This window comes from Schistocerca cancellata, chromosome 2 (assembly GCF_023864275.1).
Source record: "Schistocerca cancellata isolate TAMUIC-IGC-003103 chromosome 2, iqSchCanc2.1, whole genome shotgun sequence".
Taxonomy (NCBI): Eukaryota; Metazoa; Arthropoda; class Insecta; order Orthoptera; family Acrididae; genus Schistocerca; species Schistocerca cancellata.
The window spans coordinates 785,753,087-785,777,231 of NC_064627.1; the positions used below are offsets into that span (position 1 = coordinate 785,753,087).

At 42.7% G+C, this 24,145-nt stretch overlaps 1 protein-coding gene across 3 annotated transcripts in view; it reads right to left on the reverse strand.

Moving 5' to 3' along the window:
• LOC126162642 (Golgi-specific brefeldin A-resistance guanine nucleotide exchange factor 1) overlaps nt 1–24,145 on the reverse strand; it is a 320,165-nt gene that overhangs the window by 91,055 nt on the left and 204,965 nt on the right. For all 3 annotated transcript variants that reach the window (XM_049919278.1, XM_049919277.1, XM_049919276.1), the window contains exons 27-29: nt 16,752–16,910; nt 16,412–16,609; nt 16,018–16,131 (exon numbers count right to left, since the gene is read on the reverse strand). In XM_049919278.1, the coding sequence (XP_049775235.1) occupies nt 16,018–16,131; nt 16,412–16,609; nt 16,752–16,910 (471 nt within the window). The remainder of the gene's footprint in view (nt 1–16,017; nt 16,132–16,411; nt 16,610–16,751; nt 16,911–24,145) is intronic.

The window sequence follows — 24,145 nt, forward strand, 5'->3', positions numbered from 1 at the left end:
CAGGCAAGGGCAGAAAGGAGGCATGGAGGGGGAAGGGAAGAGTTGGAAGAAATGGTGGAAGACAGCTTGATTTGGGGGGGGGGATTAGAAAGTGGATGGAATATGGAAGTGGCACTGGAGAGCTCTCTCTGGTGCCATGGTGCAAGCATGTCGTATTGTGTGTCATACACAGTCGCATGGAGGAGTGTAATAAGAGGAGCAGTTACACAGATGGAATGGAAACTGAGAAGTCAATGGTGTGAGTGTACACTAATAAGTAGAGGGTAGAATAGGAACTGGGATGGATGTGGGTGTGGGGCAGATACTAGCAGTGACTGAGGCCAGCAGGATTCAAGATCAAATGGTGAGTTGTAAGGAAAATTTCCATTTATGTAATACAGAGTATCAGGTATTAGGGGTGGAGGGTGTCAAGATAGCATGAGCTGCTTAACAGCCACTGTATTCTAGCATGTTGTGCCATGCAGCATGTTTTGCCACTACAAAGTCAACTCTCCTTTTGGCCACAGTTCAACAGTGGCTAACTTACATACCCAGTAACTATGGTTCCTCAACCATTACTCACTCCTACAGTTTCCAGAATAGAAAATCCAGAGATAATATATGAGGGTCTTTATAGCACAGAGACTTTGAAGTTGCAGCAACAGGGGTGATACATACCCCAGTGATGACTGTCTGATATGGAGCAGTTCTAATAATCTTTTTTATGTGCACGTAAACAAATTCTATGAACAGCTCTTGTGTGAAAGTTGGGTGTCAACTGAGTCATGAACACAACCATGGCTCTATAAATTAATTTTACACTGACCTACAAAGTTTCTGAAGAAGGAATACTTACGGCATTGCTGCAGGATCTTTTCACAAAATTTGAATCACCAGATTCATCCTCTGAATTCAAAAATATATTGTTGGCATGTGCCTACATAAGGAGAAATGATCATTGTAATAACAAAAAAAGAAAACAAAGCTACACAGAAAGACTGAAGTGTTCTTTTCTCCTGCAAGCTGTTTGACAGTCCCCATGAAGGTGGCTTGATGAACCCTCTGCCAGGCACATAGATGTATATGTATATAATAAGTCTCTAACACAGTTCTTACCAAACTTTCGATAAAACTAAATTTCTGTCCACTGAAACCAGGTGACATCATTAGCTAGTAGGATTTGCAATTAATTTTTCAGTATGGATCCTGATCTCTTTGTTGAACAGTTCACTGATGAACTCAAAGGCAATCATTTCTTTCCCGTCTGTGACTAGCTGCACTGTCCACTGAAATTAGGAAGGGTGTTCAATAAGTAATGCGACACTTTTTTCTCAGCCAGTTTTGGCTGAAAAAATGAGGAACTTGTTGTGGGATATCGTGGAATATTTCACTTCAGCCCCTGCAGTTTAACAAAGTTCCGATAGGTGGTGGTGCTATATGTAGCCTCAGAATGGCATTTGCAACAGATGTTTGTTCCAATCAGATAGCTGTCATCGAGTTTCTTTTGGAGGAAAAATAGATCACAGATATCCACAAGCACTTGCACAATTTCTACGAAGACCTGGCAGGGAACAAAAGCAAGACGAGTTGTTGGGCAAGTCGTCTGTCATCATTACAAAAAGGTTACACAAACCTACCTGATCTCCCACATGCCTGTTGGCTGCACACAGCTGTGCCCCCTGCAATTTAGGAAAATGCTCATTTGAGATGATCAACTAATCACAATCAAACAACTTGCTGCTTGACTGGACATCTCTGCTGGTAGTGGTGACACACTAACCCACCAGCTGAGGTACTCAAAAGATGTCTGCCCACTGTGTTGCTTGCCACCAACCAGAAGACCAATAAGAGCACCAAAGGGCCATGTGTGCAGTTTTGCTTAGGCGTTTTAAGGCTGAGCGCTACATGATTTGTTGAACACAGCCGAGTGGCAGCACACCACCTTGCCTCCAAAGAAATAGTTCAAAGTCGCACCTTCAGCCAGTAAATTCACTGTGATGATCTTCTGGCACTTTGAAGGGGTTATTCTGTTTGATGTCATCCTTCGTGGTGTAATGATCAACTATGAACTGTAACGTGTTACCCAAGAAATTGAAGAAACGAATTCAGCATGTTAGTTGCTACAAAAATGCAAATGAACTACTACTTCTCCATGACAGTGCAACCTTTCACTCAAGTCTGTGCACTTGAGAGGAGCTCACAAAATGTCACTGGACATTTCTTCCTTACCCATCCTTCAGCCTGTACCTCTCATATCCCAACTTTGATCTGTTTGGCCCAATGAAAGAAGTTTCCGCAGGAAGCAGTGTGTAGATGATGGGGAGGTTATTGATGTAGGATGTAAGAGGCTGGCTCTGATGTCAACCAATATAGTGGTACAATGCGGGCATACAAGCATGCAGTAATGAAGCATAAGACTGTCACATTGAATGGACATTAAGTTTAAGAATATGGTTTTGTAGCCAAGAGAATGGAGAATAATATTGTGTATTGGAATCCCGAATAAAATCAGCCTGCCTTACTTACTGAGCAAAACTCATATAATATTATCTGCACAAATAAAGCCACCATGAAGGAACCATAACAACAAGGCTGAATTTCCTGCTCCCACTACTGAATGTTCTCACTAATAGTGAGATATAAATTACTGCTACAGACACTTTATTTGCAAACAGTAATGTCTGAAATGAGAGCTTGTACACAAATGATACTGAATCATGGATGACTTTGTATGTACTTAGAATGTTTTACATCAGCCTGCTTCAACATGAGAGAAGGGTTCATTGGTAAATAGTTCTGTAAGACATCCTTTTTGCAATTAGTGATGGGAAGGCATTCAAGTTTAGCACACTGACTGAAAGGGACCCACTCCATTATTCCTAATTTTAACTAACACAGCACTACAAGAATATACCATATCAAGATGCACCACAATATTCACTTTAGCCTACAAAGTGATCATTACAGTCCCTTCAAGCCAGAAAAGTGAATATATCAGCACACGGGGAATGTTTACACTAGCAGTAAGTTAACCCTGTACTCTAAGGTGCAGCTGCACAGGTAAAAGTGTTTTGCTCTACCATCTATTCCCAATGGGCAAGTCATTCTGGTAGCTAAGAGTCTGTGCTGAAACACCTTTAATACAGGGGCGGCCAAGAATTCAACTTATGAGCTATGCCATGGTACAACTGCCATAGCACTCAGCCTGGCTTCACATTTTACCTACCATCACAGCAAGTTGTCTGAGCACAAGGGCTGTGGAGGGGGGTGGGGGGGTGGATGAGGGAGAAACTGAAGACATCATATTAAAATGGCAATGCAGTCACACTATATTTGATCTGGTTTTATATTTAACAATGGAAAAATCCAGTATGGAATAATGAACACACACACACACACACACACACACACACACACACACACACACACACACACAGAGAGAGAGAGAGAGAGAGAGAGAGAGAGAGAGAGAGAGAGAGAGAACTGTGGCCATTCAATCTCCCTCCTATATAGTGAGCAGTAATCTAGGCTTTTCAAAATGCTAGTTTTGTATTTCCAATCTCTAAAAAACATCTATCACAATCAAAACAAGTTTTCAGTTTATTTTTAGCACACTGAAGACATAATTTTTATCTGGTACACTCTCTTGGCATACAGACGGATGTAGACAATTTTACAGATTTTTGCACTCAGATTGCCACATAATAGTGACTTATTTATTTTCATAATTGAAGCAAGGTCTTTCACGTGCATATGCTGAGATAAATTTGTAGCACTTGTGCAACCTCATTATGGAGACATGGAAACTGTACCTGACGAAAACAACGTAAATGCCCTGGTCAGTTTTATCATAAAAGAATTTGCCTTAAAAACAGAAAATACATTGCAGATCAATCAGTTACATCTTGACATGCACAGGAACACTTTTAACCAAAACAGCAAACCATCCCAAAAACAGTTCGAAAGCAAATGTAAGACTGGCAGTGTCATGTTTAGAAAATGAACCCTGTAATTCTTTCAAGGCCACAATGAATTCTTCAAAACTCGTGTTTCCTTTAGTGCCAGTGAGGTTAGGAAACTGGACGGTGTTTGTCAGAATTTGCCCCTTCTACAATGTGGTTTTCTTTGAAATGTATCCACATTGAATCAGAAGTAAATTTGAATTCTTCAAAACTCTTGTTTCCTTTAGTGCCAGTGAGGTTAGGAAACTGGACGGTGTTTGTCAGAATTCGCCCCTTCTACAATGTGGTTTTCTTTTGAAATGTATCCGCATCGAATCAGAAGTAAGTTGTTTCCTACCTAGCTTTCAAGTCCTGATTCATCTTCCTCTTCTGGCAGAAAGTACCCACATTCAACAACAACAACAACAACAACAACAACACCACACACACACACACACACACACACACACACACACACACAGGAAAACACATGACTGAGGCCAAGGTGACAATGATTATTGAAGTGCAGTTGCCTGGGCTGATGGGTGTGGAAAAGGGTTAGGGAAATATGCCTGAGGTCTGGATGTGATAGCCAGGCAGTGGTGATGCGGGAGCAAGAAAGACAAATGACTTGGTGGCTGCACAAGACAAAAGGAATTCTTAGGGGGCAAGAGTGGCGGGCTCTTGACAGGGAAGGAGTTGTAAGGAGATTGATAGAACAGAAAAGGGCAGGGCAGGGGACGGCAGGGCAGGGGACGGGAGGAGAACAGATTCACGGAATTTTTTGACTTGAGGATTGCAAGAGTACAGGATATGCTGGAGAGGTAGTTCCCATCTGTGTAGTTCTGAGAAACTTATGCTGGAAGGGAATATCCAAATAGCACATGTAGTGAGGCACCTTTTAAAGTCATTTGTGTTGTGTGCAGCATGTTTGGCAAATGAATGATCAAGCTTGCAGTCTGCCACAGTTTGGCAGTGGCCATTCATCCAAACACACGGTTACCCATCATACGCACACAGAATGCTGCACAGCAACTGTAGCATAGCTGATATGTAACATGATTGGTTCTACACATGGCTCTGTTTTTTATTGGGTAGTATATATGGCTGGACTGTGGTAGGAGGTGATGAGTGTGAGTGTGTATGGGTCAGTCTTACACTTAGGACAGCCATAGAGGAATGACACAAAGGGTGCATGTTTGGAATAGGGATGGTGGCTGGTTAACAAGTTTTACTCTTGTCAGAATAGATGATGGGGCAGAAAATCTGTTTATGGATGGGCTGGGCAGAAAATTGTCTATCAACAAAGGTTCTGGTAATTGACATATTCCGACAACTATAACTCTCCACTGCAGAAGTGGCGAGGCCATAAGGAAGAGACTTTTTGACATGGAACAGGTGATAGCTGTCATGGTGAAGGTACTGTTAGTGATTGCAAACACAGAGACAAGGGAAATGACTATATTTCAGTCCCAATGGAAAGAATAGGAGACATCTAAACAAAGTAGATGGAAAAAAGGGCTAAAAACACCACACAAAAATGGAGATCCAAAACCAAACATTAAATAGCCTTACTATATTACTTCGGCGGATAAAAAATAAAACACAGGCGACAGCTTGGATGTCATTTGCTAAAACCACTGATAAATCAGATGGCAAACCCAAGATGGAACATAAATTAGTAAAAAAAGGGCATTCCAGCAGGTAGTGGTGGACAGTTAAAATTTGTGCGCAATGTGTACAAAGTGGTGGGGCAGTGCCAGTGAGCAAATGACGATGGCTAAAAAGGCAGTGCCCAATATGCAACCGAGTTAAAATAATCTCCTCCCGGTGGGAGGGCTGAGGAGGAGGTCGTCCAAGGTGCCGGGAGAGGCTTATTCCCATGAAGGAAGGACCATTGGTGGTGCCAAAGCAGCCCTGACAGATGGCAATGCAGAGATCATCGGAGGGAATAGGGGTACTCACGGGCTGAGGTAAGAGGACTGCAGCCTTGGCAGCCGCGTCAGCAGCCTCGTTTCCAGGCAGGCCGACATGTTCCACCACCAGTGAGCAAATGACAGTTTTCCTGGGCATGCTGCACTAAGGGATGAGCAGTGTACAGAGTCTTTGGAAGACGCTGAGAGTCTGAGCAGAGGACACAATTGGGAAGGCTGTGTTGCTGGATTTACTACATGGCGTGATACGAGGTGAAAAGCTCGGCTGTAAATACTGAGGGGTGGGCCAGAAGCCAATATCAAAAGACATGGGTGCTAATGACAAATGCACACCCGACAGCACAGTCAGTCCAAGAGCGATCAGTGCATGCAAAGGTACTGACGCTAAGTTCCATGCAAACGTCGTGAAACTGGAGGCGATAGACCGAGGCTGGAGTAGTGTCCTAAGGAAACGAATGAAGGCCAAGGTTAACATGCGCTGCTTCATGAAGCCAAGGTCGTGAAGGGTTCACACATATGGGGAAAGTTGCAGGTAGCATGAAGTTAAGCTGCCGTAGCAAGTGGAGAAAGCGGACGGCAGAAGGGAAGAGGCAAGAGCCCCATACTGACGATCTAAGGAATCATCAAAGACGGAGGCATAGTATGGGTGGCCATGCATGGCAGACAAACAACATGCTTACCTGCTGAGAAAAAAGTCACGGTGGTAGGACAGTGGTAGTTCAGCAGCTTCAGCATACAGACTCTGAACCAGGCTGGTGTAAGAGGCACCCATGGCCAAACGGATGCCACGATGGTGGATATGTTGAGACTGCGTAAAAGGGATGGGTGTGCAGATGCATAAACAACGCACCCATAGTCGAATTTAAAACGGACAAGGGACCGGTACAAACGGAGGAGGGTGGTTTGATCAGCACCCCAAGAAGCACCATTGAGGACACTGAGGGACTGTGTACAGTGGGCTGCCAGGAAAGAGACATGGGAGGACCAAGAGAGTATCCTATCGAGCATGAGACACAGGAATTTCGTAGCGTCAACAAATGGAAGGGCAACAGGACCAAGACGTAGAGGTGGTGAGGGAGACCATTTGCACTGCCAGAAATTCATACAGACAGTTTTGTCACTGGAAAAGCAAAAGCCATTGGCGATCCTCTGGGAGTGAGGACGGTCAAGACAGCACTTAAGATGCCACTCAGTGAGACAGGTGCTTGGAGAATTGCAATACATGGCAAAATCATCAACAAAAAGGGAGCCGGAGATGAGCGGCAGGAGACAGGCCATAATAGGGTTAGTGGCGATAGCAAAGAGGATAACGCTCAGTATGGAACCCTGAGGCGCACCATTTTCCAAAGCAGAACCCACATGCACCTCAAAAACTCGGTCTTGTAAAAATGCCCGAAGAGAACAGGGCAAACGCCCACGGAAGCCCCACATGTAAAGAGTACGGAGGATACCAGTTCTCCAGCAGGCATCGTAGGCCTTCTCCAAATCAAAAAACACTGTCACAGTCTGGGATTTCCACAGAAAACTGTTCATGACATGGATGGACAAAGTAATGAGATGGTCAACTGCAGAACGCCACGCTCTAAATCCGCTCTGTGCTTTCGCGAGTAAATGGCGAGATTCGAGCCACCACACTAGCCGGGCATGAATCATGTGTTCCATCACCTTGCAAACGCAGCTGGTAAGAGAGATGGGGCAGTAGCTGGAAGGAAGGTTCTTGTCCTTACTGGGCTGAAGGATGGGTATGACTGTGGCTTCATGCCAGCAACCAGGAAATGTGTCCTCTGCCCAGATGCGGTTGTGTGTGTTAAGCATAAAGTGCTTGCCCACAAGAGGGAAGTGCTGCAACATTTGAATGGGCATCTGGCCCAGGAGCGAAGGACCGGGATGAACTGAGAGCATGATCTAGCTCCCTCATGGTGAAGGCGGCATTGTAGCACTCATGATTTGGAGAAGAGAAGGGTATTGCCCGAGCCTCCTCCAATCATTTCCTATGGATAAAGGCAGGATGATGGTGGGAAGAGCTCGAAACTTGCGCAAAATGGCGGCCCAAGGCATTGCAGATAGCAACAGGATACACGATGACATCAGCACCTACGGTCGGGCCGGAAATGGGGGAATGGACCTTGGTTCCAGAGAGCCGTCGGAAGTTGATCCACACAACAGAGGAAGGCGTGGAACTGGTAAAAGATCTAGTGCAAAATCCAACTAGCTCTTTTGCTATCCTGAAGAACTCGACGACACTTTGCACGCATCTGTTTATAATGAATGCAGTTTTCCAGCATAGGGTGGCAGTTAAAAATGCAGAGAGCAGGTCTCCATGCGCGAATTGCGTCGCAGCACACCTCAGTCCACCAAGGGATCGGGACACGGTGTGGTAAAGAGAAAGTGCAAGGAATGGAACGTTCTGCAGCAGTAAGTATAATGTTTGTGAGGTAGTCCACCTGGTCATCACAACTGAGGAAATCTTGTTCTGGAAAGGTTGCCACCGAGTAGTGAAGCTGCCAGTCAGCCTTAGTAAGCTGTCATTTGGGCATGCATGTGGATGGCTTAGGAGTCAGTAGACGGAGAGCACACGGGAAGTGGTTGCTCGAGTAGGAGTCAGAGAGAACGGACCACTCAAGACGATGGACAAGCTGGGCAGTGCACAAGGATAGGTCAAAATGGGAATAAGTGTGCGAGGAGTCAGAAAAGAAAGTGGGTGCACCAGAGTTAAGGCAGAAAAGGTTGAGTTGGTTAAGAATGTCGGCCAAGAGGGCACCTCTCTGTCAGGCTCTTGGAAAACCCCAAAGGGGATGATGCACATTAAAGTTACCGAGTAGCAAAAATGGCGGAGGTAGCTAACCAATAAGCTGAAAGAAGTCAGCCCTGGTGACAGCGAAGGACAGAGGTACATAAATCATACAGAGGGAGAAAGTCATGTGGGGAAGGAAGAGGCGAACGGCAACAGCTTGAAGACGGGTATTCAGGGAGATGGGTTGACTATGAAAGTCATCCCGTATAACCAGCATGACGACCCCATGAGATGGGATGCCGAACCCAGGGGGAAGGTCAAAACGAATTGGTAAGTAATGTTGAAGCTAAAAATCAGTCTTTACTGTGCTGTTTTGTTTCCTGAAGGCAAAGTACAAGGGGATGATGTGATGCTAGAAGCAGCCGTAAATCCTCTTTGTGGGACCGAAGGTCGCAAACGTTCCATTGGAATGCAGACATGAGGAAGAAGAGATGTAGGGGTGTCAACTCAGTGTCTGCCGAGGGACAGCCGGGAGCACAGAAGCAGGAGGATCCTGCTCCATGGGGTCCACACAAGCATCGGCATGCTTGTGTGGTCAGTCAGTGGAGACCAACGCCGAAAAACGGTTGGTGGTGCGCAACGGCGAGACAGAGGCCAGCCGGGCTAAGCGACCACGTGGCAACACCGTCAAGCAGGATTTTTGAGTTGGTGAAGGGGAAGACCGTTTGTCTTCAGCAGACTTCTTCAAGCCCTTCTGCTTGGAGGAAGACTTGGGTGTTGGCTGGCTGGAGGGAGTACTACTCCTGGCCTTTCCTGCCTACCAGTTGTGTAGTGGGTAGCTTTGCCTCGTGAGGCGAGAGTTTGACAATTTATTGCACAGCAGGATGGGGGGACAGTGATGCTACCTTGATACTGGGCGACTGCACAACCTCAGAGCCAAATTTGAAGCTGCATGTCTATGAAGCCATGTCCTTCATGGAGCAAGGGGTAACAAGAACTGAACTATAAGTGCCAGACAGGAGAACACAGGGTTTGCAGCTAGCCAGTAACTTGCGAGCTACTGGGTAAGGCATTTTTTCCTTTACCCAAATCTCTTGAGCAGCCCGCTTGTCGAATTCATGGGACAATCCTGGGAGGAGTTGCAGCTGATACATCAGGGAGAAGGAGGCGGACATTCGCCCTTGTGTGCATCCCTGCCATAAGTTACACATGTGGCCGGGTGTCGAGAAGATGTTCTAGTGTGATTGAACTGATGACACTGGTAATGGCATATCTGATTTGGAATGTATGGCCGGACTGTGATGATTTAATAGCCTGCTTTAATCTTGGACAGCAGTACCACCCTATCAAAGGTGAGGAAGAGAGTGCGGGTGGGCACCAAGGAAGAATTGACCTTTTTCGTGACATGATGAACAGCAATCAGGCCTTGATCAGAGAGGTGAGATTGTATTTCAGCCTCAGTCAGACCGTCAAGCAGCCCAGTGTAAACTACACCATGGGAAGAATTCAAAGTTCTATGTGCCTCGACACGAACAGGGTAGATGTGAAGAAGCAAGACAGCAAGAAGTAGTTGTGCTTGAGTTTCAGAAGCTGTCTCCAAAAGCAAAGTGCCATTCCATAAATGAGAGCAGGATTTCACAGGCCCTGCAATGGTATCAACACCTTTCTGAATAATAAATGGACTGACCGTGGCGATGGACTGACCATCTTCAGTATGTGATACAACAAGGAACCGCAGTGCAGCGGGAAGAGTCTTTTGATCAGTAGCCTCATTATGTTTTCGTTTCGTCGACATCGATGGAGAGGACAAGTGACTCATCACGAGGAAATCCTCCATGATTGGCAGCGTCTCTGATGGCACGCTCCTTCCAACTGCCCCCCCCCCCCCCCAACACAAGGGGGCGCACCCGCCTTAGGTGATTGTTCACGCCTCAGGTCACACCTCCCGAACACCTGATGGAGGGACCAATGGGCAATCTGGGTAGGTTACAGCTCAGGCAATCACCCCTTCCTGGGCCTGGCCTGTACCCCAGGGGGTACGTGCAAACCCTCGACTTGGAGCTGGGAATTTATCGTTACCCAGTCACCTTTTACGCATCAGACGCATGGGCCAGCCTTCAGGAGTGAACAAGGAGGAAGAAGAAAAAAAGAGGCTCCTCAAACGCTGAAGCAGAGGAACGAGAGGAGAAGGGAAACAAAGAAAGGAAAAAAAGGAGCCAAAAAGAAAGTCGAGACTGTTTGCAGGTCAACAACAGAATTCCCAATAACACCCCAGACATGTTCCCCAAGGGAGGGGAAAAAGAATAGCAAGAGGATAGACATGCAACATGGTAGGGAACAAGCGTTGCAAAGGCTGGGGCCCCATGGTAGCCAAGCACGAACCGCCAAAGAGTGGCAAGCCCCCTGTGGGGGGAGGCGGGGGGTGGGGATTGAGAAGGATCAGGTGAAGTGGACTTGAGAATAGATGATGAGGTTATGGAGGAAAGAGCAAACGTTGTCCTTCCCAAGACTCCAAAACATGAAAACAACATCAATGAACCTGAATTAGACTTGGGGTTTTGAATGTGAACTGGATAGTTAGAATAGCTCGTAAGTAAGTTAGCATAATATGGTGCCATGGGAGTTCACATGGCAGTACCATGGATTTGTTTATAAATTAGACCTTCAAAAGTGAAATAATTGTTGGTCAGGATGTGGTTGTCTATGGAGATTAGGAAGGAAGTGGTGGTACAAAGTGGGAAAGGTAGGGAGGGATGTTGTTGAACAAAGACGTCACATCCACAGTGACCAACAAGTGTCGGGTGATAACAGGACAGGAACTTTGGCAACTGAGTGAAGGAAGTGAGCAGTGATTCTGATGTACAATGAGAATAGTTTGGAAGTGTTTGTCAATAAAGACAAAGGTTCATTCTGTGGGAGCACTGTAACCAGCTATGGACACCCATGAATGAAAGCAAGGAGGGTGATGGTGGTGGGGGCAGGGGCAGAATGTGCCAACCCCTAGCTCTCAGAGAAAGGAAAAAAGTACTGTAGTCAGATGTTTTTGTTTCCAGACCATGACTTAAAAGTTGGTATGTGTAAGTATTTAACAGGTACAAAACTGGAACTTTTTTATGTCTACTTTCAAGTCACCATTTGTCTTCAAAAATATTAAAAATACTCCATACCCCCCAGTCTAGCTCCTCCACCCCCACCAAAGGTTTGCAGAGCCTGCAGACAAGGTAAAAGGTAGTAGTAGTAGACCTCTACCTCTCAGATGGCCTATATTTAAGTTCGTTCAAGTGCATCAACCACTAACAGTATCTCCAATTTGATGGCTGTCAATCATTCCATATTAAAAATTCTCTTTCTAACAGCCTCTCTAAACAACAATGCTACATCTGCAGTAGAAAACAGGAGTTGTCAAAAAATGTCACCATCCTTACCAGAGCCATTACTGTCTGACAGTACGCCATCCAGCAATGGAAACTCCAGGCAGGTGTATCAACAATGTATGAAAAGACAGACTGCTACTTACTATAAAGAAGGCATGTCAAGTTGGAGACAGACACAATTAAAAGACACTTACATAAAGCTTTTGACGACAGCTTACATCAATAAAAAGAGACGTGCACCATTCACAAACACAAGCTAGCGTATCACATGCACACACGACCACCAACTCCAGCATCTCAGCCCAAGACGCTGGAGTAGGCAGTCGTGTGCACATGAGGTGTGCTTCCTTGTATGTGTGAATGGTACGTACCGATGAAGGCTTTGGCCAAAAGCCTTATTTAAGATCTTTTAATTGTGCGTGTCTGCAACTTATGTGTCTTCTTTATAGTTAGCATCAATTTGTCTTTTAATGTATTATTAACATCCTATCCAGCTTACCCATAAACTGAACTACTGCACCATCTCTTCCTCTGATACCAGTAAACCTGTTAATCAGTTGCCGACCAGTACTACTCTGATCACCCAGTATTACTTTGGCGTTGAACAGCTCAAACATATCCTTCGCCAGGGCTTCGACGACCTCTCATGGTGCCCCGAGATGAGGAATATCCTATCCCCAACATCCACCCAACCTACGGAATATCCTTGTACATTTCTATTCCAAAACTACTCCCAATCCAGCAACCCATGGGTCATTCTCTTGTGGACAACCCTGATGCAAGATCAATTCCAAATACTCACCTGCCACCTCCTATTGCAGTCCAGTCAGTCATTTCCTACCCAATAAAAGGGAGGGCAATGAGTGAAAAAGCAGTCATATTATAGGTCAGATAATCTGCAAATGTTATATACTACCTATTCTGCAATTTCTGTGTGGCATTCTATACAGGCATAACAGATAAGCCAGTGTCTACTAGCATGAATGGTCCCTACAAACTGTGGCAAACCACGAACTTGCCCATCCAGACGCCGAACATGCTGTGCACTACAATAAAAGTGACTGACATCTGCTTCACTATGCATGTCATTTGGATACTTCCTTCCAGCACAAGTTTCTCTGAATCACACAGGTGAGAATTTTCTCTACAGCACATCCTGCGATCTCGCAATCCCTCATTCCTAAACCTCCACTAACCTGTTACCCTTTGCTGCACCTTAGCTTTTCCCTTTTGACAATCTCTGCACCACTCCTTCCTCATCCACAACATGTACTGCTTTCTCCTACCTCCTTCCCCCCATCGCCCAATGTGGGAATCTCTCTCTCTCTCTCTCTCTCTCTCTCTCTCTCTCTCCTCTCTTTCTTTTCCTTTCTCTCCCCACACCTGTCTCCCTCTCCATCAACACACTGCCCCCCCCCCCCCCCCCAGTCTCCCTCTCCCTGAGTACGTTTCTTATATTCTCTACCACTATTCATCTTGTGCACACGTTGTGTCACTCGTCTTTCCCCATTCTGCTTTACACTATCCTGTAACGGTGTCCTCCATTCATGTGTCCTTTCCTACTGCCTCCCCATATCCATCAGACCAGGCAATTGTTCTCTGCCCCCTTTCATCTTGTGCAGACACTGGGTCTCCATGAGCCTAGGCAACAGTATGCCACTGCAGGGATAGGGTGTGTGTGTGTGTGTGTGTGTGTGTGTGGTGTTTCTGCCAGAAAAAGAGCTAGGATTTGAAAAACTGTTACACGTGTTGTGTGTATGCACCACCAGTCGTTCTGTTGAAGATATGTATGCTTTAAAATTACTAAAGGTTCACTGTTAGCAATTATTGACCACTGCATTAAATTCTGACAAATAATTCCTACACTAGAGCTGCTGCTGTTCTTGTCTTCAGTCCTGAGACTGGTTTGATGCAGCTCTCCATGCTACTCTATCCTGTGCAAGCTTCTTCATCTCCCAGTACTTACTGCAACCTACATCCTTTTCTGAATCTGCTTAGTGTATTCATCTCTTGGTCTTCCTCTGCGATTTTTATCCTCCATGCTACCTTCCAATGCTAAATTTGTGATCCCTTGATGCCTCAGAACATGTCCTACCAACCGATACCTTCTTCTAGTCAAGTTGTACCACAAACTTCTCTTCTCCCCAATCCTATTCAATACCTCCTCATTAGTTATGTGATCTACCCATCTAATCTTCAGCATTATTCTGTAGCACCACATTTTGAAACCTTCTATTCTCTTCTTATCTAAACTATTTATCGTCCATGTTTCACTTCCATACATGGCTACACTCCATACAAATACTTTCAGAAATGACTTCCTGACACTTACATCTATACTCGATGTTAACAAATTTCTCTTCATCAGAAACGCTTTCCTTGTCATTGCCAGTCTACATTTTATATCCTCTCTACTTCGACCATCATCAGTTATTTTGCTCCCCAAATAGCAAAACTCCTTTACTACTTTAAGTGTCTCATTTCCTAATCTAATTCCCTCAGCATCACCTGACTTAATTCGCCTACATTCCATTATCCTCGCTTTGCTTTTGTTGATGTTCATCTTATATCCTCCTTTCAAGACACTGTCCATTCCGTTCAACTGCTCTTCCAAGTCCTTTGCTGTCTCAACATTTTTATTTCTTCTCCATGGACTTTAATACCTACTCCGAATTTTTCTAGAGCTATTGATGTAAAATGCTGTATTCTTATAAAAGGTGGCAATGTAGACTACTACTGGTGGGTTAGGCATGCGCATAAAAACTACCCATTTGAAATGTTTGATAGTATCAAACTTAGAATAGGGTCTGTTGCCCAGCCATCACCAATTGACAGATAGTTAAATCTGCAGAGGAGTTTTTATACTAAACTCTCACTAAACTCAACTTTCAAAGAAAATAAAATTTTGTTTGTGACCTACTGAGAAGTTATTTGTTATTTATTGTCATTATGTGTTACAGAAGGGTCAGCTCCTCCCATCATTTTGTGCCCTCATCCCCCACAGATGAGGACACGCAAAAGAATACAACAGCCGGCCCTTTAACACAATCACTTTTATAGCACTAGACACGCTAGAAAAAGGCACATACAAAGAAAAAGCTGTCCTACTGTTCTCAAAAATAACATTAAGTCAGCACCATATTTGAAAAACTAGAGACTATACTTCTATGTGTTTTTCATGATGGTTATCAGAGAATATCACAAACATTTTTCGAATATGATAGCACAGCTCTGATAAACTGTGTACCATCACTCTCATTGGGTGCTACAACTCACTACAGTGTTAATCAAAAGGAGGAGAATTCTGACTGAAGATAGCAATGCACAGAATGATGATATTATTTTAAATGGTAATTGCAAATAACTTGTTTCTTAGCCCAAACATTAAAGCAATTATTACACATTGTTCAAGTCTTAATTTCAAGTCACAAACATATGTATAAGAAAATATTAAAGCATGCTCAAATGCAAGCAGGCACAAAGAACACAAATTACTTGCACATCCACACTCCTGGAGTTCATTGTGCGTGACACGGTAACTTCCTTGACCTGCATCAGAGTGAGCTAACTAGTGCCACATTCCTGTTCAATGGGCCTTCAAGCTATTGGCCATCTTTTGCTTTATCGTTTCCTTCTTTTCCTTCCCTCACTCAGTCCACTTGACTACACCGGTTGAGCTGCACTGGTGCTACAACGTAAATGGCTGGGACAATATAACTGTGCAGATGTTTGTGTGTGTTAGTGTACTTTAATAATCTGCTGTGGTACTGTCTGTAAGCCCGATAATCTTTTTCAGTCTTTATGAGCCAATCAACCACTTGATGGCTCAACTGTACAGGGCATTGTTGCCTTTGCTCTTTACATTATTTTCCATCAAGGACATTCCATTACCATAAGAGCATAACAATACTTTAACAAAGCAGCACATTATGAGTTAGGACAGAGGAAAGTAAGAATAGACCGTAGTATAACCTTTCAAAACAACTGCTCGCCTTTGAATAACATACAGCATATAATGACTTCTGGAAGCTTAAGTGATTTAGGGTGGAACTTACCAGTAAATCACTTTTATCTGCATTCATATACTGACGCATGTAGTCCAGAATAGTGAGCCAAAGTGCACTAAATGTCGGTAACGACTGTAGTGGTGTTAAGTGATGTAAGAAAACCTGCACATGGAAATATTTATTAGATCTAAAAAAATACAATTTACAAAAAGTATATATTCACAAAATTATATATTGAATAGTGTCATGACTTCTAATGGATAGTCATTGCTTCTTTTTTAAAGAAATTAATACCATATATAAATAAGTTCACAGGATGATTAATAAGAGGTAGCACTCACTTTTATTTCAAAATTACTATATAACAGCGATCATCACAAAAATTGACTTTTTATTTCACACTTAGCCCATTATTGAAACTTTCAACATGCTAGTCTCAAACCTTTGAAAGAACTGTTGCTGCACGCATCCGTGTTTCTTCAAGGCCTCCTGGATCATCAGGGCTGATAGGTTCCAGAAGTTTAGTCAGTAATGGAAATAAAACTTTATTGAAGCAACCTTCCCATTCCTGAGCTGTCAGTGTTTGGAGATCATGAACAAGTAATGCTCTCTGCAAATACGTGATGGCACTCATTCGGACCTGCAATGAATTGCATTACGATTAAATAGTGCATGTCTTATGCACAGTTTCTTTGAGCATCACAGGTCTGAGCTCCAGAACTGCGCGTAGTCATATAATGAAATATTTCTTTGCTTAGTCAAATAATGGAACCACAGCTAACCTGTCGGCGAGAGTCACAGCACAACCTGGCTATTCCCTGAAGCAGTGGACACCAGGCCTGTCCCCATAATGAAGTAATATCAGTGTCACCATTTTCCTCTGCCCACCACTGGAATATGTGGGCAGTTCGAGTATGGAGTGTGTGCATCAAATCCAACAGCTGAAATATAAATACTGTTTTTAAGAATATGACTTGTGCCTGAACAACAGTGACAAGAAAAGAACCACGAAATCACTGAGTAGGCAGATTTTTTTTTTTTTGGAGACCTCTTCTTGATTAAATGTAGCATCACATTCACTCATCTCTCCAACACATTATTTTCCCCAAATATTTACTACTACCCCTCTCTCCCTCTCCCTCTTTTTAGGAAGTAAGCATGACATTAGCCAAGAGCACTAAGGCTGCAAGAATCTGCTGTGACCTCATGAATGCTTTTAATCGTGTAAAACATGCCTTGCTGATTTGCAAACTTGAAAAGTGTAACATTATGGCCAGTAGGGTAAAGTTGTGTTAGTCAAAGTTGTACTCCAATAATATCTTATCCCACGTGTACGAAATGCAACATCAAGTGGTTTAAAATTGAACTAAATAGTCATGAGAGTAAGCAAATACAAGTAAGCCGACCACTGACTGTTGTAACAGTACATGTTTTCTATCATGTCTGAAAAACAGCTATAATGATGCAGCATCTTCAGGGCTATATTTAAATTCTGTAAGTGTCATAAAACAAGCCAATATTGTGGAACTCCTGGATAACGCATGCCCCAAATCAGTTTGTTTGGACACAGCATTAAATGGTTTAAAGGCAGCAGCCTTGTGGCCACACAATAGAGATATATGAAGATGGTACCTGTTCTTTCGGACATGTCCGAAAGAACAGATACCATCTTCACATAGTTAAGGCTAACCAGCCATTGACCTCCTCCTCCTGTGCTGGATGCACACGTACTGCCCGAACTCTTGTGGGAATCGGCAAGATTGTCCGCCGCGAGTAATGAGTGTAATGGGCAGGCACACTACAAATGTAATGTGTGGACAAAGTAGGGAATGTGGGTATCACAAGGAGTGTGCAAGGGATAAGTCCCTGCAATCACACTATCCTCTGTGCTCTCGGTGGCTCAGATGGACAGAGCGTCTACCATGTAAGCAGGAGATCCCGGGTTCGAGTCCTGGTCGGGGAATACATTTTCAACTGTCCCCCGTTAATGTATATCGACGCCTGTCAACAGCACAGGGTCTTGATGTAATTATCATTTCGCACAATAGAAATGTCATCAAAGAAGAGGACTTTGTAGCTACTACTGTACACATTGCTGATAAATCAGACCAAGAATCTGCTGATGGGACTGGAGCAACAACACAAAAAAAATCTGGAAGGCCACCTAATATTGCAACATCACTCAATACACAGTCTGGACCTTCTACAATGTCTCCAGAATGTGGATCCAAAAACAATATTGCAACTGTTGCCGAAATTAAGTCAACAAATAATGTCTTGCTAGAACGCTTTCCCTCCTGCCTTGTGTATAAAACAGTTAGAGAGAAATACGACACGGTCTAAACCAACATTTAAATCAACATCATGTCCTTACAGAAAGAGAATTGAATCCATAGAAAAGGCAAATAAAAAAAGACATATATATGAAAACTTTCCCAAGACTAAAAAATTAAAGGACAGTGTGAATTTGTTATGTGAAGTGTGTAAGGAAGATCATGAAGGAGACTGTATTCACTCTATGAAATGTAAAGTTTGGGTACATGACCTATGTGCTGGCGTGGAAAGTAAAATTAAGAAATATTTCTGTGACATATGCATTCATACCAATTGATTTTCAACATGCCAGTTTAAGCACTTTGTTAAGAATTTATATTTTGTTCCTTATGTGCAATTTCATTACAAGAAACTATGGAAGAAGTTACATTTATGGTTTTTAATTTGTTACTGTGATGTTTTGATAAATTATTCCATGGATTTATAATGTAAAAAGATAGGTAAAAAAACATCTACTCACCAAGCAGCTGCAGGGGAACACACACACACAAAAGGGTTTAACTTTTACAAGTTTTCAGAGCCAGTGGCTCCTCCTCCTGGCAGGAGAGTTGATAGGGAAGGAAGGGGGTGGAGGGAAAGGACAGGAGAGGTTTAGAGAAAGGGGTACAGTTCAGAAAAGTCACCCAGAACCCTGTGTCAGGGGAGACTTACCAGACTGTACGAGAAGGAAAGACATTGTTGGGGACTGTGCCGGTCAAGATTTGAAAACCTGACAGCTTAAAGATGGAAGACACGGTAATACGCAAGACAGATTACTAATAAAACATAGTGCACGACTTAATAAGAATGAAAAGCTAAGTGTGCTTTATGTAACTGAGGTGGGAAGGCAAAAAATAGACAGGTTAGAAAATGAAAGATGTAGAAAACCAAAATCGAGTGAAGAAACAAGTAGTTACTGTGAAGAAATGCTGAAACAGATGGAATTAAGAAAAGCTATTCTAGGTGTGAGGGGCAAAATCTCAGACAGAAGGGGTGTCATTTCAGGGCATGGTTTTAGGAAGTCATGGCTGATTAATATATTCTGGAGCAGGATAATACTGGGTGACAAGTGGTGTGCTTCAAAGCTGAGGGGTCAGGTGTACCAGGATTGGATGTGATGGTTTGAGAAATCTGCTTTTGAACTAGGCTGTTGGGACAATTACCTCCAGTGAACACTGAAGTGAGAGTGGTGGTGTATTGCTTGAAGAGTCTGCATCTGAACAAATACATTTGCCTCGAATGCCAAGGCTGTATTGGAGGGAACGTTTGACATGGAAAGGATGGTGACTGTCAAAATATAAGTACTGCTATTTGTTAGTAGGTTTAATGTGGACAGTAGTGTGTAGCTGACCTTCGGTAAGGATGAGATTAACATCATGGAAAGTCGCATGGGATTCGACATAGGACCATGTGAAATTTAATTGGGAGAAGGTATTCAGAGATTCCAGGAATTTTAACAGATCAGCCTCACCATGAGTCCATATGGCAAAGATGTCATCAATGTATCTAAACCAAAGCCCCAGCCAAGTGATTCATGACAAGGTTGGCAAAGGAAAGAGCCATCCTGGTTCCTATGGCTGTACCCCTGATCTTTTTGTACATCTGCCCTCAGAGGTAAAGTAACTGGTGGTAAGTATAAAGTTGATTAAGATGAGCAAGAATGATGTCATAGGTTTGGGAACAGGTGGGCGTGACTGAGGAGATGTTCAGCAGCAGACAGACCATGTACGTGGGGGATGTTGGTATAGAAGGAGATGGCATCAGTGGTGACAAGCAAGATGTGTGATGGGAGTGGGACGGGCACAGATTTCGGACAATTTAGGAAATGGTTGGCATCTTTAATAGAGGAGGGAAGTCTTTGTACTGTGGGTTGCAGGTGTCAGTCAACTAAGCCAGATATAAATTTGGTGGGTGCTTTTTGAAGCCAGAAACTATAGGACGGCCAGGATGATTGAGTTTGTCAATTTTAGGAAGAAGGTAAAAGGGGGGGGGGGGGTTGCATGATTTGGGTGGGGTAAGAAATGCTATGGATTGAGGTGTAAGTCCTTGTGGGGGCATGATGATTTTAGGAGGAACTGCAGGTCAGTTTGAACCACAGGGATGGGATCTTGTTGGCAGATGCTCTATGAAGAGGTGTCTGAGCCATGACTTCCTGGCAGGATAGTTTCTCTGTCTAATTTACGCACTTTGCGGCATCCTGGTTGGCTAGCACCCTCTATTTAGGATGGGTGTGGCTCACGAGAGAGAGGAGACTCAGTCAGGAGCGGTGACAGAGGGAAGACATCGCACAGAGTATCGCAAGTAGTCAATTGACGCTTGGTGTACTGCAAGGACACACGTTGTTGACATTCCGGCGCCTGAGTCTGGCGGCGAGCAGGACTGGAGTGCGGAAGCAGTCACTGGTCAACAAAGTCTCTGTTTAAGAGTTGTGTCTATCTCAAATCCTGAGGAGAGTGCAGGACTTTACCCTGGCATGCATGTTAACAGCTAACTCCTGGGCTAACTTCGAATAGTGAGCCATTTTGTGGTGGAACTTTTGGATGCGATTGCACTGCGTAGCCACTTTGATTTTTGCTAGTCATTCCTTAAACCACTTTGCTGTGGATCCGGGATACTTGGTATTGCAAGTCCATGTAACTGCGCTGTGCCCTGGTTCTGTTGCATTTATCTTGAATTAAAAGTGTGGGCAATATTCAGCGATCCCTTTATTATTATTATTTCTTTCCTTTCTCAGACGTTATGTATGGTTAAAAATGGAAAGTGATGTGGACCTTGATCAAGCATGACTTCCTTTCAACTGTACGGTATATGTTACATTGCATTTAGGAACTTTCGGGTAATTGACATGTACCAATAATTACAGATTTCTGAAGTTGTATGTATACGTTTGGATGTAGCTGTATTGTGTTGATGTACTGGTGGATATTATGTGGTATGACTCCTGTAGTTGATAGTATAATTGGTATAATGTCAACTTTATCCTGATGCCACATGTCCTTGACTTCCTCAGCCAGTTGGATGTATTTTTCAATTTTTTCTCCTGTTTTCTTCTGTATATTTGTTGTATTGGGTATGGAGATTTCGATTAGTTGTGTTAATTTCTTCTTTTTATTGGTGAGTATGATACTAGGTCTGTTATGTGGTGTTGTTTTATCTTTTATAATGGTTCTGTTCCAGTACAAATTGTATTCATCATTCTCCAATACATTTTGTGGTGCATACTTGTATGTGGGAATGTGTTGTTTTATTAGTTTATGTTGTATGGCAAGTTGTTGATGTATTATTTTTGCTACATTGTCATGTCTTCTGGGGTATTCTGTATTTGCTAGTATTGTACATCCACTTGTGATGTGATCTACTGTTTCTATTTGTTATTTGCAAAGTCGGCATTTATCTGTTGTGGTACTGGGATCTTTAATAATATACTTGCTGTAATATCTGGCGTTTATTGTTTGATCCTGTATTGCAAACATGAATCCTTCCGTCTCACTGTATATATTGCCTTTTCTTAGCCATATGTTGGATGCGTCTTGATCGATATGTGGCTGTGTTAGATGATACGGGTGCTTGCCATGTAGTGTTTTCTTTTTCCAATTTACTTTCTTTGTATCTGTTGATGTTATGTGATCTAAAGGGTTGTAGAAGTGGTTATGAAATTGCAATGGTGTAGCTGATGTATTTATATGAGTGATTGCTTTGTGTATTTTGCTAGTTTCTGCTCGTTCTAGAAAGAATTTTCTTAAATTGTCTACCTGTCCATAATGTAGGTTTTTTATATCTATAAATCCCCTTCCACCTTCCTTTCTGCTTAATGTGAATCTTTCTGTTGCTGAATGTATGTGATGTATTCTATATTTGTGGCATTGTGATCGTGTAAGTGTATTGAGTGCTTCTAGGTCTGTGTCACTCCATTTCACTACTCCAAATGAGTAGGTCAATACTGGTATAGCATAAGTATTTATAGCTTTTGTCTTGTTTCTTGCTGTCAATTCTGTTTTCAGTATTTTTGTTAGGCTTTGTCTATATTTTTCTTTTAGTTCTTCTTTAATATTTGTATTATCTATTCCTATTTTTTGTCTGTATCCTAGATATTTATAGGCATCTGTTTTTTCCATCGCTTCTATGCAGTCGTTGTGGTTATCCAATATGTAATAATCTTGTTTAGTGTGTTTTCCCTTGACTATGCTATTTTTCTTACATTTGTCTGTTCCAAAAGCCATATTTATATCATTGCTGAATACTTCTGTTATCTTTAGTAATTGGTTGAGTTGTTGATTCGTTGATGCTAGTAGTTTTAGATCATCCATGTATAGCAAATGTGTGATTTTGTGTGGGTATGTTCCAGTAATATTGTATCCATAATTTGTATTATTTAGCATGTTGGATAGTGGGTTCAGAGCAAGACAGAACCAGAAGGGACTAAATTAGTCTCCTTGGTATATTCCACGCTTAATCTGTATTGGCTGTGATGTGATGTTATCTGAATTTGTTTGGATATTAAGTGTGGTTTTCCAGTTTTTCATTACTATGTTTAGAAACTGTATCAATTTAGGATCTACTTTGTATATTTCCAATATCTGTAGTAACCATGAGTGGGGTACACTATCAAAGGCTTTTTGGTAATCAATGTATGCGTAGTGTAGGGACCTTTGTTTAGTTTTAGCTTGATATGTCACCTCTGTATCTATTATCAGTTGCTCTTTACATCCTCGTGCTCCTTTGCAGCAGCCTTTTTGTTCTTCATTTATAATTTTGTTCTGTGTTGTATGTGTCATTAATTTCTGTGTGATGACTGAAGTTAATATTTTGTATATTGTTGGTAGGCATGTTATGGGGCGATATTTAGCTGGGTTTGCTGTGTCTGCTTGATCTTTAGGTTTCAGATAGGTTATTCCATGTGCAAGTGTATCAGGGAATGTGTATGGGTCTGCAATGTAACTGTTAAATAATTTAGTGAGATGTGAATGTGTTGAGGTGAACTTCTTTAGCCAGTAATTTGCTATTTTATCATTTCCAGGGGCTTTCCAATTGTGTGTAGAATTAATTGCTCGGGTGACTTCATGTTGCAAAATTATCACTTCAGGCATTTGTGGTATCATCTTGTATGTGTCTGTTTCTGCTTGTATCCACCGTGCATGCCTGTTATGTTGTACCGGGTTTGACCATATGTTGCTCCAGAAGTGTTCCATGTCTGTTATGTTTGGTGGATTGTCTATTTTAATGTGTGTGTTATCCATTGTTTGGTAAAATCTCTTTTGGTTTGTGTTGAATGTTTGGTTTTGTTTCCTTCTATTTTCACTTTTTTTGTATCTTCTAAGTCGTTTGGCCAATGCTTGTAATTTCTGCTTTTTTTTTCATCTAATTGCTCTATTGCTTCTTGTTGTGAGATTTTACCTAACCTTTTTCGTTTTTTGTCTGATATTTCATTTCTTATAAATTGTGTTAGCTGTCCGATGTCTTTTCTCAGTTTTTCTATTCTGATCTGTAGCCTGTGTTGCCATGCTGGTTTTGTGGGTTTCTTCTGGGTGTTGGTTTGTTCTGATCTCTGCCTAGTGTGTATATTTAGTGTACTGAGTGCTCCTACATAAACCAGTAGTTGTAACTCTTCTATAGTTGTGTTTTCATTTATTTTGTTGTGTATGATTGTGTTGATAGTTTTTATTGTTGTTTCGACTTGTGGGTTATTTGGCGGTCTATGCAAGACTGGTCTAATGTCTGTATTTCCGTCTTTGTATTCTATATATGTCAGCTGAAATTTCTCTTCTGTATCTAACACGTGTGTCTCTTCGTGTTCTATTTGTGCTTGTTCTGGTGACTGTGTTAAGATTTCGTTTTCCTCTGATTGTTTCATTGATGCGTGTTG